We start from the raw sequence: 14689 nt of genomic DNA, 5'->3' as shown, positions 1-14689 counted from the left end.
ATATTCCTAGATTTGCATTCATGAGCACACAGAATTTTAAAGATATGCTAATACATATGAGACCTAAGCCACAGAAAGAGATGTCACAATGGAAACTGTGGGACTTGCCGCCAGTTCAGGGCCACTACTCATGCGGAACTTGCATAGTGTGTGCATTCACTGCAGTTACCAAAACCATAAACTTTTCAGACTCTTTCACATGGGAAATATGTGCACACACTAACTGCAATACATCCAACTGTATCTATATGATCACCTGCCCATGTGATCTAAGATAAATAGGTATGACCACCAGATCTGTGAAAACAGGCATCACAGAACATCGTCGTTATTTCTGATGTCACAAGCTCAACACAAAAATGTGTACACATTTTTCCCAACTCCAACATTCACCTGACTCCCTGCGATGGGTAATACTAGAGGCGTACCCCAAGAATAACAAAGGAGCCCTGTTTTCGAAAGAACAGAGATGGGTCTATCGTTTATCAACCAGCACACAAGGGTTGGTTGAAGATATTCCCTAGAGCACATTAACCACTTGACATGCTTAGAAACCAATAATGCAAAACATTTTGTCATGCCAGTACACATAAACTAACCCCAGAGTACGTATTAGCACTACCCCTAACCATACATGAGGTATTACAGCAGCGCAAACCATAGAGCGATTCACACCACTGATACAAATATGGATTATATCATGGCCTAAGTTTCTCAAATATGTGGCATACACGATAATATAACACACAATGAATCACACTAACCGATTGACTCACACCACTGATACAAATATGGGTTTACGATTATGTCACGGCCCAAGTTTTTCAAATATTTCGCGTACATGAGAATATAACACGCAATGAATCACACTAACTGCTCCATACCACCGGGTAAACTCAAAAACCATTCAAAGATGGTGGTAATTTTTTACCAGGATTAAACATCTTCCAAAATGGCCCCCACGTATTTCTGCAAAAACTGTAACAGTCTAGTGCAGGCTGTGAATCGACCGGAAGGTTCCCGCCAACTCCACTTGAGTCACTCACAGTAATTTAAACAAGCCTGCTGGACGTCCCGGCACCTCCCGATCCCGGCAGAAGAGGGTAGGTCGGCCGGCCTTTTGTGGACTTTGCAAAACGTGAGTACACTATGGCACAATACACTGTGCTCTTGTAGGTAATATTGATCAGATACCTTTATTATTTGCCCATACATTGGGAAGCCTCAGCTGCTGCATAACTAGTCTGCTCAACATCACGGTACACACCCATAGCTCTGACAGCCCCGCCGCATACAATTTGTTTTTAGATTATTTATAGACCAGATATGCTATACCTACACCAATACTAGTGCTGTTATTTTGAAGCAAAGTAATACTTACTCAACTCATGCCCAGGTCGTTCATGGTAGCGGCGAAGCCCGTTACTCACCGTATTTTATTGTCAACCCCTAGTAACATAGTTACTAGTTCGAAAGACTCCTGCATTGCTTAACACACCGTAATCACATAGTTTATGTGATATGCTCTAATTTTTGTTTCTTTTAATCCACAACCCACACAGCACACAAGGAAATTCCTTGTGAGATACCTGCCAGGTATCGATGAAGTAGATAGAGAAACCCAACTAGGGTGAGTTCATCAATTCCTTCTGCAACTATGGTGGTGTTCCACCAGATGCGCCTGTGTAATCCTCATGATAAAATGTTTGTGAGAGTGTTAGAAGGGCCAGCCTCAGGGAAGGACAGAATATGTACCTGACCACCCTGCGACCCGCCTTTCCCGGGAGAGGTAGCCGAGCACTGGCAGGAGACCCCCTCAGGGCTGGGTCCCGTACCTAAGATCGTACACGCTGATTTAGCACCATGCAACACAGAGACACCACACTGTAGATTCTGAAGTACGTATTCTTTATCTAGAAATATCAGGACCTTTATGATCCACAGAGGCGTCTGTACAAGTAGAGCAAGGGCTCACAAATTCTCGGTTGGGGTAGGGGTAGCGGGACAGTCTTAGGATCTGGGTCAATGCAGGTGCGTATCCGGCGCACGGCTCTCAATCCTCGAGCCGGGGGATACGATACGATCTTTGGGGCCCAGCCGGACCAGAATGTCTCTTGAGTTGCGACCAAGTCTGCAGGGCTCGAGTAAGGGTGTTGGAGGCCGGACAATCTTCAAGGAGCCGCGAGTCGGTCAGCAGGGCTCAGAGTTCTCAAGGTTGCAAGGGGAGCCGCCACCACGTCAGCAGGGCTCGGATGTTTTAGGCAGAAGTCCGTCTCTGCCAGGTGGAGCCGCGACACTGTCTGCAGGGCTCACCGAGGTTCCAAGAGTTCCGTCGGACCTTGGGAGGATGTTCGTTCAGCCGCGACCACATCAGCAGGGCTCTTTTCGTTCCAGGATTCAACTGCCGAGGGCCCCAGAGCGCCCCTTGTTATAGGTCGACTCCTCTTTGATGTCCGGAGTCCTCACGGGCAGGGGTCTTAGCGCCTGGGGGTCGTTTCTTGGGGGTTCCTGCCACGCAGCCCTTTGATCCTTTCAAGGCGGGATCGGGAGGGATCCCAGACACGCAGCAGGCGTGGAGCCAGCCCTCAGGGTGGCCGGAGAGGCGATCGAAACTATCTCTTGAGAGGAGGCCAGGTGTGAGTGAAACTACTCCTCCCTCTTCTGCTCACCAGGAGCTCTCTCTCCCCCCAGCCGGCATGGCGCGACTAGGCCTGGGTTGCGCTTGGGTCGAGGGCGGCCATCTGGGGTGCGGGGCCTGGTCACTGGAGGCCGCGAGGCCGATGGAGGGGGAAGGTGTCCGGTGTCGGGAAGATGGAGGGAAGGACGTGGGTAGCCCCGGGTTCTGTGGGGGACCAGGTGTGGACTGGGTCGGATAGGCTGCATTAATCAGGGCCGTGTGGGGTGTAGAGGTCAGTCTGGTGTCGCTACAGGTCTGGATGGGACACGCCACGAGGCCGGGTCCAACAGAAAGTCACCCACATGGCACTCACGTTACGTATGTTTTTAGTCATCACCACTGTGTGCTGTGAGCTTGTCACACAGGAAACACAAGAGTTTTGTTTAAACTGGTACATCTAGTTCTAATAACTGTTTTTATTCCTTTACCAGGTTGGTCATATGCTATCAGGTACTACACATAGCATGTGTTAGGTTGGTTTAAAAGGGTAGATCACACCATACAACCATCCACGTGTAGATAGATTTGATTTTATTAGGTCCTGACGAATCGCCACCAGATTGTTTAACTACCAGACGAGAAACATTTTGACCGCACAATAGAGCGCCCTACCTGAGACATAATCTCAGACATGCGCCTTTGTTTCTTTAAATCAGGGTGGGAGACCCATTGGTTAAAATAGTCTTCGCTGGTACTCCCTTACCTGTTTTGAAATTTCTTTCAGGTTAAACACCTCCACACTTTCATCTACCCTAATTAGGCCCCTCATCCCCACGGCACCAAACGGCATTTGGAATAAAAGATCTCCGCCAAAGAGCCCCTCATAGGGAGCCTGTCAGATATTGCAGCGCCGACCTGACGAGGAGCAGCCCATATGATGAAGCATGACTCCTTGCCGGGTGTTAGAGGGCCCTATATTCCAAGAGGAGGAATCCTCATCCTCCTACACTTCATGACCACAAAAAAACAGTTTTCCCTTGTCTCGATATTAGGAACAGCATACCTTTTGTATCTTTATTATTGTTAGGCAATGTATGCTGGACCTGTCTAAAAAGCCCTCAGTTCCTCCTTTATGATTGGCTACAAAATTATCACCCATTGGAGTTAATAATATAAAATCTGTACCTAATGGCACAATATCTTTGTTAGATGATATTTTTGCTAATGCTTTTCTGACATGTACTGTAACCGAGAGTAGTCACTTCACATCCTTTCTAGTTGCACAACTCAGACAGAGCTCCATGCCTGTCAAATGGATCTTCTTGAATCCAGTCTGGCTTTCCCAGAATTCTGACTAGGTCTCCTCTGTCTACTAAACCTGACCAAGACAGAATGTGTCATGATCAGTAGAACAGCACATCACAGCTTAGCTTGGCTTCCCAAAATGAAACTCGTTGATGTCACCCATTGACAAATCAATGGGAACCACCCCGGACACTGCCCTTGCCTTCAAAGAGCATGGTGCCATCTCCAGAAGAATGTGACATCTTTCCTCCTTGAAACTGACTTCTTAATAAAACAATGGCCTGCGAAAATCCGAAAACCCCAGTAGTGCTCTCAGAGTCATAATAGACTCTACAGCGCGCCTTATGACCCCCGGAGGATTAACTACCCTTGCGGGACCACTCCACCCCACATACATCGTCAAATGAGGAAAAAAACTGCAGCTCAAAGTAAAACAGAAGACTAGCCTTCTCTTTATAGTACCCTAAAATCTGGAACAACATCCCCATTAGCTTCAGAAATGCTCCTCCCTTTCTGCAGTTCATAAAGGGGTTAAAGATGCGACTCTTCAAAGGATGCAACATCTGCCCACAGTAAGATTCATCGCCCTGCAATATCCGGTTTTGCTGTACAGAATCCTGAGACCTAACTCTGGGTTCCCCCACCCTTGTTCAGGTCCCCTCTGCTCACTATCTGGTTCTTCACTTTACAAATGCACATACATACATATATACACATACACATACATACTTACACAATACATAAACAAGCTTTGTAGTGGTGAAAACAAACCTTCCGACTTACCGGGGTATTGGTGGGTGGGATGAAGATGCCGAGGATGAAAGCGCCAAGCAAAGGCCCACTCATCACCCCCATGACGGTGAAGGAGCCCTGCAGTAGAGAAGGAAGTGGTGATTAAAAGACATGTGCAAATCTAGGGTGCACAGGAAAACGTGGACACAGTCAGACTCCTGGTTATGACTAGGCATGGGCGGCGTTCCGCTACACGGATCTCTGCTAAGTGACCCCAAAAATACGCCGTACTACATGGAGTTCCGCAAGCGGCGGAGTGCGTTGGGTCGCGCCGGTCACTCTGATTTTTAGCACCGTGTGTTTGTCCCACACTGGAAAATCAGCGCAAACCACACCATGCGCAGCGCAAGAGGGTGCTCCTTTTTTCTGCCGCTCAGGTAGATGTTCGACTTGAGTGGCAGCTTACTCAACGCAAGCGGGTGGTTTCTCAGCGCAAGCGGTCTTGACCATCCGCAACTGCCCTCGTTGAGAAATGTTGCTGGGAGGTGGTCTAGCGCTGGACTTTCCTGGCTCGCGCTTACCAACTTTACGTTGGTGAGCACGAGCAAGATAAAAACACAGAGTGGAGTTTTTCGCAACTCTGCGTGCTCTGCAGAGTGCAGAAAACTCTGCGAATGGAGCGAAGTTCACCTCCAAGGCCCAGTTACTTCTGGCTCATGAACACAAGTCCACCTCTTCTAGGCCAGGGAATTATTGTAAGCCACTCTTACCTGCAGCACCCCACCACCCAGCAGGGAAGACAGCGCGGCCACTGTGATGCACAGGGTGCCATACAGCAATGCTGAAATAAAAGGATGCGAGAGATGTATTAATCTTCAATCATCAAAAAACATGTATTTATGGATTGATGGATGAATTAACAATAGTATGTAGTACACCCCTGCAAAAAGACCAGCAGCAAGCCAGTTGATGGTATGGGGAGGAAATGTGGGTAATATTAAATAAAGGTGAGGATTTTTTTTAAGACGACTGGTAGGGGTGTCAACCTGTATACACTCCTGAAGCAGCTCATGAATGAATATGAAAGAAAACGCACAAGAAGTGATCTCACAGAAAGTGATTTCACAGGAAGAGATGTCACAGGAAGTGCCATATGCAGTGGTGTCACAGAAAGTGGCATCTTGTGAGGAAGCCATGGATGTAGAGTCCACTGTGGTGTGAATCCAGGACTGTCCTGCATTTCAGGGAAGTGTTAGTGTCATGATGGCTCCCCTTTTAGGGGGGCAACCAGTGGCCATGCCAGGGATGTAGAGGAGTGGGCTTGCTAAGTGGATGGCATGTGAGAGTGGGCAGGGTTATCTAATTGCCATAAATCCACTGCATATCACTTTTTCTCTGTCACATTTGTGTTTCCCTGACTCACTCATTTAATGTCATCCTTTCTTCCTTTCTGGGCCTGTCCTCCCCACACTCACTTCTTTCTGTCTCAATATCTTTCTGACTCTACTTCTAATCTGTTGCATTTTCTTTCACGCCTCCTTCATCCGTCACTCTTCCTCAATCACTTTCATATCTTCTTTAGTGCTTACTCTCTGTTGCTCTTCTTTTATTGCTCTTTTCGCCTCCCAGAAGGTGTGGAACCCTACATAAGTCAGAATAGCGTCTGACATAAATATTAGTCATAGTCATACGATTTTATTAAGCGCACTTTTCACCCATGAGTCTCAGAGCGCTGGCCAAAAACCCTGGAGACGGAAGGAGGGCGCAATGTCAGCCTGAAGAAGAGAGATCAGAACAGCCAGGTTTTTAGATTTCTTCGCAACTGTGATCAGTTTCCATACGTAGGTGCAGTGGGAGAAGATTCCACAGAGTAGGGGCAAGGCAAGAAAATGATCTTCCGCCATTCCTGGCGGTGCGAATCTTGAAGGGGGTAAGGAGGTGTCTGGTTGAGGACCTAAGTGTTCTGGTGGGTTGGTACCAGATAAGCTTTTTGACAAGATAGCGTGGCCTGTTCCCATGAATGGTTTTGTGAACAAGACAGTTGATCTTAAAACGGATATGTTTTCTGATGGGAAGCCAGTGGAGAACTCTCAGACTTGGAGTTGACAGAGACCGTGAAGGTAGATGTAATACAAGTCTGGCGGCAGTGTTCTGTAACACTTGCAGTTTGGTAAGAAGCTCTTCATTAATGGAAGCCATCAGGGCGTTTCCGTAGTAGAGCAGACTGATAATTAGGCCTTGGACCAGTGGCATCCTAGATGCAACTAGGATCCATTGAAAGATCTTACGAAGACTACGCATTAGACTATAGCAGATGTCCGTCACACGAGTAACATGGTCTTTCATAGACAGGTTGTTGTCTATCTGCACACCAAGGTTACGGACCACCAGTTTGGGAGAAGGACAGGGGCCGAGATTGGAAGGCCACCAGTCACTGGACCATAAAGCTTGGGATTTCCAAAAAAGGATAATCTCCGTCTTGCTAGCATTGAGCTGCAAATGATTGGTTAACATCCAGGCATTGATGTCGGTCATGCACTTTATGAATCGGAGTTTGGTGTCAGTTAAATCAAGGCAGAGAGTGATTAGTAGTTGGGTGTCCTCTGCATATGACACGGTGTCAAATCCGTGAGATCTAATCACTCTTGCTAGGGGTGCCACATATAGGTTGAAGAGCGTAGGACTTAGAAGGGAACCCTGGGGGACACCCTTATCAATCAGTTGGCTACGAGAGACGAAGGTACCAATATGAACCGTTGATGAAGGGTCAGTTAAGTAACTCCTGAGCCAGTTTAAGGCAGTTCCCCTGAATCCCATCTCCCACAGTCGATTCACTAGAGTCCTGTGGGAGATGGTGTCAAAAGCAGCAGATAGATCTAGTAGGACCAACATGGCTTACTGTCCAGTGTCCAGGGTGAGTCTAATGTTATCTACTACCTCTACCATCGAGGTTTCAGTGCTGTGAGCTGCCCAGAAACCCAATTGGTAGAGGTCCAACCATTTGTTGCTCTCTATAAAGGTTGGGAGTTGCTTATTGATTATAGACTTGAGGACTTTCCCCAAAAAAGGGAGAAGAGAAATGGGCCGATAGCTATTGGGTTCCTTAGGGTCTGCGGTAGGTTTTTAAAATAGGCTTAACCATAGCTGCTTTCCATTTTGTGGGAACCGTTGCATGACTTAAAGATAGATTGAAAAGGTCAGTGAGGCTTTCCAAAAGAGCTAGTTCAATGATGGACAAAATATGAGGTGAGACTGGGTCGGGTGGGGAGCCTGATTTGACCTTGGAAAGGGCTGTGCTAACATCCTCTTGTGTGAATATGGTGCATTCATTTAGAGAGATTGAAGTGGGTACGGGATCTCAGTCTGACTGGTGGTAATGATGTTCATATATCTGTTTAGGAAAGAAGCTGTGGATAGTGTTGATCTTTTCCTCGAAAAAGGTGGACAATGTGTCCACCCAATCCTGTGAAGCAGGATATTCAGACTGGCATGCAGCAGGACTAGTAAATTCTTTTGATATTTTATAAAGTTCTTTGTGTGAATTGGCGGCCTTATTTATTCTATCACTGATGTGATTTGTTTAGTGGCTATTTTAAATATTGGCAAGATAGTGTCTGTGTACAGATTTGTATGCCTGCGTTATCCTCAATGCTTTTTGGATACCTCCATTTTCGTTTGGCCTTTCTACTCGCCAGTTTGTTAGATTTTAAGGCTTCAGTGAACCAAGGTGACATTTTGTGCTTGTGTTTTACTATGGTGAGGAGGCGATAGTGTCGAGGGCTTGGGTAATTGCCTTCTCATAGGTTTCAACTGCAAGATTTATGTTGTCGGTGTTGATAGAGGGCGGGGGCTGAAGTGGGAAGAAAAGGTAGCTAAGCTAACTTTCTTCCAGGGTCTGCTCCATTTCTGTTCTCCGCGAACAATACGGTGGGTAGAGACATACTGTAACGAGAATTTTAATAAGTGGTAGTCCGACCAAAGGACTGGAATAGGGTGCTCCACTTTGATTTGAGGGGAGTTGGTGAACAGGAAGTCAAGGGTATGACCTGCTGAGTGGGTGGGCCTTGTTACCAATTCACAAAGACCTAGAGTATTGAGACTGGAAATCAATTGACAGGTGTTAGTGTCAGTTAAAAGTTCAGCATGAAAATTGAAATCACTGATTAGAAGAAAGTTGTCGGCCGCTAATACATGAGGTGCAATGGTCTCCATCAAGTTTTTGGTGAAGTTGGTTTGAATGCCGGGGGGTCGGTAGACTAAGGCACCTCTCCATGTTCCCTTGGTGGTGTTCTCTATTCTTAAAATGCAGAGTTCACCCCATTCCAAGAGTAAGGTTTCCATTATGCTGATCTTAGAGTGGGCCTTGAATGCAATTGCTAGGCCACCACCTCTCCTATTATTCCTGTCAAGTCTAATCAGTAGATAGTCAGAAGGGAATGTTATTGAAATTTCGGGAAGGGAGCGCCTCATGGAGCCAGGTTTCTGTAACGAAAAATAGGTCAGTCGTTTCGGAGTCTAGCAGGCTCCATATTTCCAGGGAATGTTTTGGAATTGAGCAGGCGTTACAATATAACCCCGTTAGTTGTTTAGCTTGGTCAGTCAGGTTACAGCCTGCAGACTTGGTTGGACATGGTTTGGAATGAGGGACCGGTTCAGTTAAAGCATTTACCACCTCCACTTTGGAAGGACAAGCTGTCGGGAAGGTTATCATGGACCTCTGAAGAGGACTGAACATGTTTAGTGCCCTGAGTTCTTCACTTGTGAGGCTTGGGTTGCCATTGGTATGGGACAGTGAATGGTGAAGTAAGTAAAGAGAGGAAGGAGCGAGTAGAGATGGAAGCAGAAGGGGAAACGAACAGAAGGTCTGTTGTCCAACGTCTGGCAAGGGCCAGGCGCGGACGGGCACAGATGGGCATACCTTTGGCGCGCCAGCGGCCCTGCTTCTTGGATTATAAAGAGAGGAAGGGCGTGAAAAAGGAGCAGCATCGTCTGCAACGCTAACCAACGAAACACCTCATTTCCGGTGGGAGTATAATTGATATGCAAAGCAGGTCCCTCCGCTCAAGCGGCACACGCCGTGGCGGAACGGGACCGCTTAGCAACAGCTAGGAGGTAAGAAGTGAATAAATGGCGCATATTTAAAAAGTTTAAAAAGTGAGACAGACAAATAGACACTGTGATAAGTAATATCACATATTGTGTCCTAAATTTCGTTTACTAATATTTTTCCCAATAAGATTAGTAGTAGTAAATCTACACCCAATGGGACGATGCATTTGTGAACAATATTTGTTGCCTGATAGTTATGTGAATTTTTTTTCTTCTGTAATATTCTGACAGACAGCACCGCCCGATGCTCTTGTCAGCTCCAATATCTGACGTGCTCCATGAGTACATGTTCCCTTCCGATGTCTGCTGTTGACTCAATGTGTGGCCGCTCGTGTCCTTCCCTGTAGCCTGCTCTGAGGAACCCTGAGGGGCGAGGAGTCATTGATGCTGACAAACCACTGGCCACGCGTCTCTTGAAATGTAACTCCTTCAGACCGACCTACTTCCAATCATCGCCACCCATGTGAGAGGTGGGGCGGCCATGGAAGGGCAGGGCTTTGTGCTGGACATTACTTGTGGGGCGCTTTTACTCCCCACGGCCCCCCAAGATATGGAAACAAAAGCTTCTACGTCTTCTGCCGATGTCTGTGGGGTGCAGAGGATCCAAACACGAGCTGGAAGCCCACTCTGGGCAGGGGTTTCTGCAGGGCCGGACTATGAAGCAAAAGAAGTCTTGGCAAATGAGTACAAACCAGGCTAGGTCACTTCTTCCCGCTCTCCGATCTCTCCACATCCTGTCTCCTTCCTTCCTCTCTCCCTCTCTCTCTCTCCCCTTCTACCCAGTCTGTTTCTGTCTCTCTCCTTCTCTTCTCTCTTCTTACTCTGATCCCTCCCCATCCTGTCTCCTTCCTTCCTCTCTCTCTCTCTCTCTCTCTCTCTCTCTCTCTCTCTCTCTCTCACTCACTCACTCTCTCGCTCTCTCTCCCCTTCTATCCAGTCTGTTTCTGTATGGCCAGGTACTCCCTAAACCCCCTCCTCCCCACAATGAAAACCCGTGACAGGGGGGAAGTCTTTGGAGGCAGGGGGCGTGACACCACCCGGCCGTATTTATTATACAAAATTAATAAACATTAAAAAAATTACATTTTTAAAACACATAGCAGAAAATACACTTTACACAGATTACAAATGATAAGTTTACAGATATCAAGTGGCTAACATTTACATAACTCTAATACAAAGGTTTCCTATCCATAATTAAACATATCATGACCAATCTTTACAAACGTTATTTTCTGCGTTACTAAAAATTGGGCCTAAGGCAAGGCCCTCTTCTTTCTCTGATCTCTCCCCATCCTGTCTCCTTCCTTCCTCTCTCCCTCTCTCTACCCCCTTCTATTCAGTCTCTGTCCTTCTCTCCTCTCCTCTTCCTCTGATCCCTCCCCATCCAGTCTCCTTCCTTCCTCTCGCTCTCTCTCTCTCTCACACTCACTCTCTCGCTCTCTCTCCCCTTCTATCCAGTTTTTTTCTGTCTCTGTCCTTCTCTCCTCTCCTCTTCCTCTGATCCCTCCCCACCCTGTTTCCTTCCTTCCCCTCTCTCTCTCACTCTCTCTCTCTCGCTCTCTCTCCCCTTCTATCCAGTTTCTTTCTGTCTCTGTCCTTCCCTCTTCTTCCTCTGATCTCTCCCCATCCTGTCTCCTTCCTTCCTCTCTCCCTCTCCCCCTTCTGCCCAGTCTTTTTCTGTCTCTGTCCTTCTCTCCACTCCTCTTCCTCTGATCCCTACCCATCCTGTCTCCTTCCTTCCTTCTCTCTCTCTCTCTCTCTCTCTCACTCTCTCGCTCTCTCACTCTCTCGCTCTCTCTCCCCTTCTATCCATTCTGTTTCTGTCTCTGTCCTTCTCTTCTCTCTTCTTCCTCTGATCTCTCCCCATCCTGTCTTCTTCCGTCCTCTCTCCCTCTCTCTCCCCCTTCTATCCAGTCTGTTTCTGTCTCTGTCCTTCTCTTCTCTTCTCTTCCTCTGATCCCTCCCCATCATGTCTCCTTCCTTCCTCTCTCTCTCACTCTCTCTCACCTTCTCTCCCCTTCTATCCAGTTTGTTTCTGTCTCTGTCCTTCTCTTCTCTCTTCTTCCTCTGATCTCTTCCCGTCCTGTCTCCTTCCTTCTCTCCCTCTCTCTCCAGCCTTCTATCCAGTCTGTTTCTGTCTCTGTCCTTCTCTCTTCTCCTCTTCCTCTGATCACTCCCCATCCTGTCTCCTTCCTTCCTCTCTCTCTCTCTCTCACTCTCTCGCTCTCTCTTCCCTTCTATCCAGTCTGTTTCTGTCTCTGTCCTTCTCTTCTCGCTTCTTCCTCTGATCTCTCCCCACCCTGTCTCCTTCCTTCCTCTCTCCCTCTCTCTCCCCCTTCTATCCAGTCTGTTTCTGTCTCTGTCCTTCTCTCCTCTCCTCTTCCTCTGATCCCTCCCCATCGTGTCTCCTTCCTTCCTCTCTCTCTCTTTCTCTCTCTCTCTCTCTCTCTCTCTCTCTCTCTCACACATACACACAATATCTTATTCGCTCTCCCCTTCTATCCAGTCTGTTTCTGTCTCTGTCCTTCTCTCTTCTCCTCTTCCTCTGATCACTCCCCATCCTGTCTCCTTCCTTCCTCTCTCTCTCTCTCACTCTCTCGCTCTCTCTTCCCTTCTATCCAGTCTGTTTCTGTCTCTGTCCTTCTCTTCTCGCTTCTTCCTCTGATCTCTCCCCACCCTGTCTCCTTCCTTCCTCTCTCCCTCTCTCTCCCCCTTCTATCCAGTCTGTTTCTGTCTCTGTCCTTCTCTCCTCTCCTCTTCCTCTGATCCCTCCCCATCCTGTCTCCTTCCTTCCTCTCTCCCTCTCCCTCCCCTTCTGTCCAGTCTTTTTCTGTCTCTGTCCTTCTCTCCTCTACCTCTGATCCCTCCCCATCATGTCTCCTCCCCTCCTCTCTCTCTCTCACTCTCTCTCTCACTCTCACTCTCTCTCTCTCTGGCTCTCGCTCCCCTTCTATCCAGTCTTTTTCTGTCTCTGTCCTTCTCTTCTCTCTTCTTCCTCTGATCTCTCCCCATCCTGTCTCCTTCCTTCCTCTCTCCCTCTCCCTCCCCTTCTGTCCAGTCTTTTTCTGTCTCTGTCCTACTCTCCTCTCCCTCTGATCCCTCCCCATCATGTCTCCTTCCTTCCTCTCTCTCTCACTCTCTCACTCTCTCTCTCTCTCTCTCTCCCCCCTTCTATCCAGTTTGTTTCTGTCTCTGTCCTTCCCTCTTCTTCCTCTTATCTCTCCCCATCCTGTCTCCTCCCTTCCTCTCTCCCTCCCCCCTTCTGTCCAGTCTTTTTCTGTCTTTGTCCTTCTCTCCTCTCCTCTTCCTCTGATCCCTCCCCATCCTGTCTCCTTCCTTCCTCTCTCTCTTTCTCTCCCTCTCTCTCTCTCCCCTTCTATCCAGTTTGTTTCTGTCTCTGTCCTTCTCTTCTCTCTTCTTCCTCTGATCTCTCCCCATCCTGTCTCCTTCCGTCCTCTCTCCCTCTCTCTCCCCCTTCAATCCAGTCTGTCTCTGTCCTTCTCTTCTCTCCTCTTCCTCTGATCCCTCCCCATATTCTCCCTCTCTCTCTCTCTCTCTCTCTCTCTCTCTCTCTCTCTGACTCTCTCTTTCTCTCTCTCCCCCCCTTCTATCTAGTCTGTTTCTGTCTCTGTCCTTCTATTCTCTCTTCTTCCTCTGGTCTCTCCCCATCCTGTCTCCTTCCTTCCTCTCTCCCTCTCCCCCCCCCCCCTTCTGTCCAGTCTTTTTCTGTCTCTGTCCTTCTCTTATCCCTCTGATCTCTCCCCATCCTGCCTCCTTCGACCCCCCTCTCTCTTTGCTTACACCCTCATGGTGCCTGTTGTAATAAAGTGGCAAAGGCGTCAGCAGGGGCCCTGGGATTAAAAGACGGGTCTCCAATATCCCCAGCACACCTGGGAAATGCCCAATGAGGTAAAAAAAAAAACAAGGCCTGGTTCCTTGCTTACAGTCCACCTCATGATACACCATTTGATATCGGCCTTTACTGGGTGACCGTGTGAAGGGAACTGATATCAGTGGCTCACGGTGGCACCGTGTGTTGGCAGGGCTGCTTCTTCATTCACACATATATGTAGAGAGCAGTCATGGTCCTTGAGTCTCTGTGGCATGTTATGAAGCGAAGAACTCTCCCCAGAAGTTATGCTTATTGGTGAGTATAGCTCACACTATGTCATCTAATTGTTGGTAGGCGCTAGAGAGCTGCCTTCCCTGGCTGGTGGATACGGTCACAATGACTGACAAAGACCTTGGGTTGGCGAGCTTTGTGAAGTCAGAATTACCTAAGAAAAGAGCAGCACTTCCAGTGACATCCTTACATAGATTCCTGATCACAAGATTACCGCAGTTACAGGTCTGGTAATGAGTGGTGCATTGTTCAGGGTGATGTAGTTACAGGCCCGGCTTGAGGTATAGAGTGCTGGGCTACACATTTTGCTTCTCGGTGTTTCCCTTTCTCTCACTCTCTCTTGCGCTCTCTTTTATTGGATGTCCATTTCCCTCTCTTTTTCTTTCTTTCTCATCATAGCGTTCTACCCTGCCCTACTTCTTTCACTCTCTCCATCTTTATCTCTTCTCTCTATCCCATACTCCTCTTTGCTTCTTTATTTCCTCTCTCTTCCCTTACCCTTTCTCCACCTCTCTTCTGCTCACTCATTCTGTATCTCTCTCTCATCTCCTTCTCTCATGCTCTCCCCTTAACTCCCTCCCCCCCTCCCCACCCCCTTCCTCAGAAGATACTCACAAAGGCCTTTGGAGATGAGGGTGATTTTCTTCTGGCTCAGAGAGGGCCTGTTGGGTTTGATCAAGTCTTCCACAGTCACAGCCGCCATGGCGTTGATGCTGGTAGAGGCAGTGCTGGAGAGAGGAGAAGACACAGCGAGGGGTTAAAGGGCCTTCTCTCTCCTCTTGGTGAAATTTTTTCGCGAG

General features: G+C 47.9%; 1 protein-coding gene across 1 annotated transcript in view; it reads right to left on the bottom strand.

The window, feature by feature from the left end:
• SLC5A5 (solute carrier family 5 member 5) overlaps positions 1–14689 on the bottom strand; it is a 66942-nt gene that overhangs the window by 22481 nt on the left and 29772 nt on the right. The window contains exons 9-11 of the mRNA XM_085639642.1: positions 14505–14617; positions 5425–5495; positions 4706–4792 (exon numbers count right to left, since the gene is read on the bottom strand). Coding sequence (XP_085495768.1) covers positions 4706–4792; positions 5425–5495; positions 14505–14617 — 271 coding nt within the window. The remainder of the gene's footprint in view (positions 1–4705; positions 4793–5424; positions 5496–14504; positions 14618–14689) is intronic.

Source organism: Triturus cristatus, chromosome 12, assembly GCF_964204655.1.
Source record: "Triturus cristatus chromosome 12, aTriCri1.1, whole genome shotgun sequence".
In the NCBI taxonomy this organism is placed as follows: domain Eukaryota; kingdom Metazoa; phylum Chordata; class Amphibia; order Caudata; family Salamandridae; genus Triturus; species Triturus cristatus.
The sequence above is the reverse complement of the archived record's forward strand: the minus strand, read 5'-3'. Positions and strand labels throughout refer to the sequence as shown.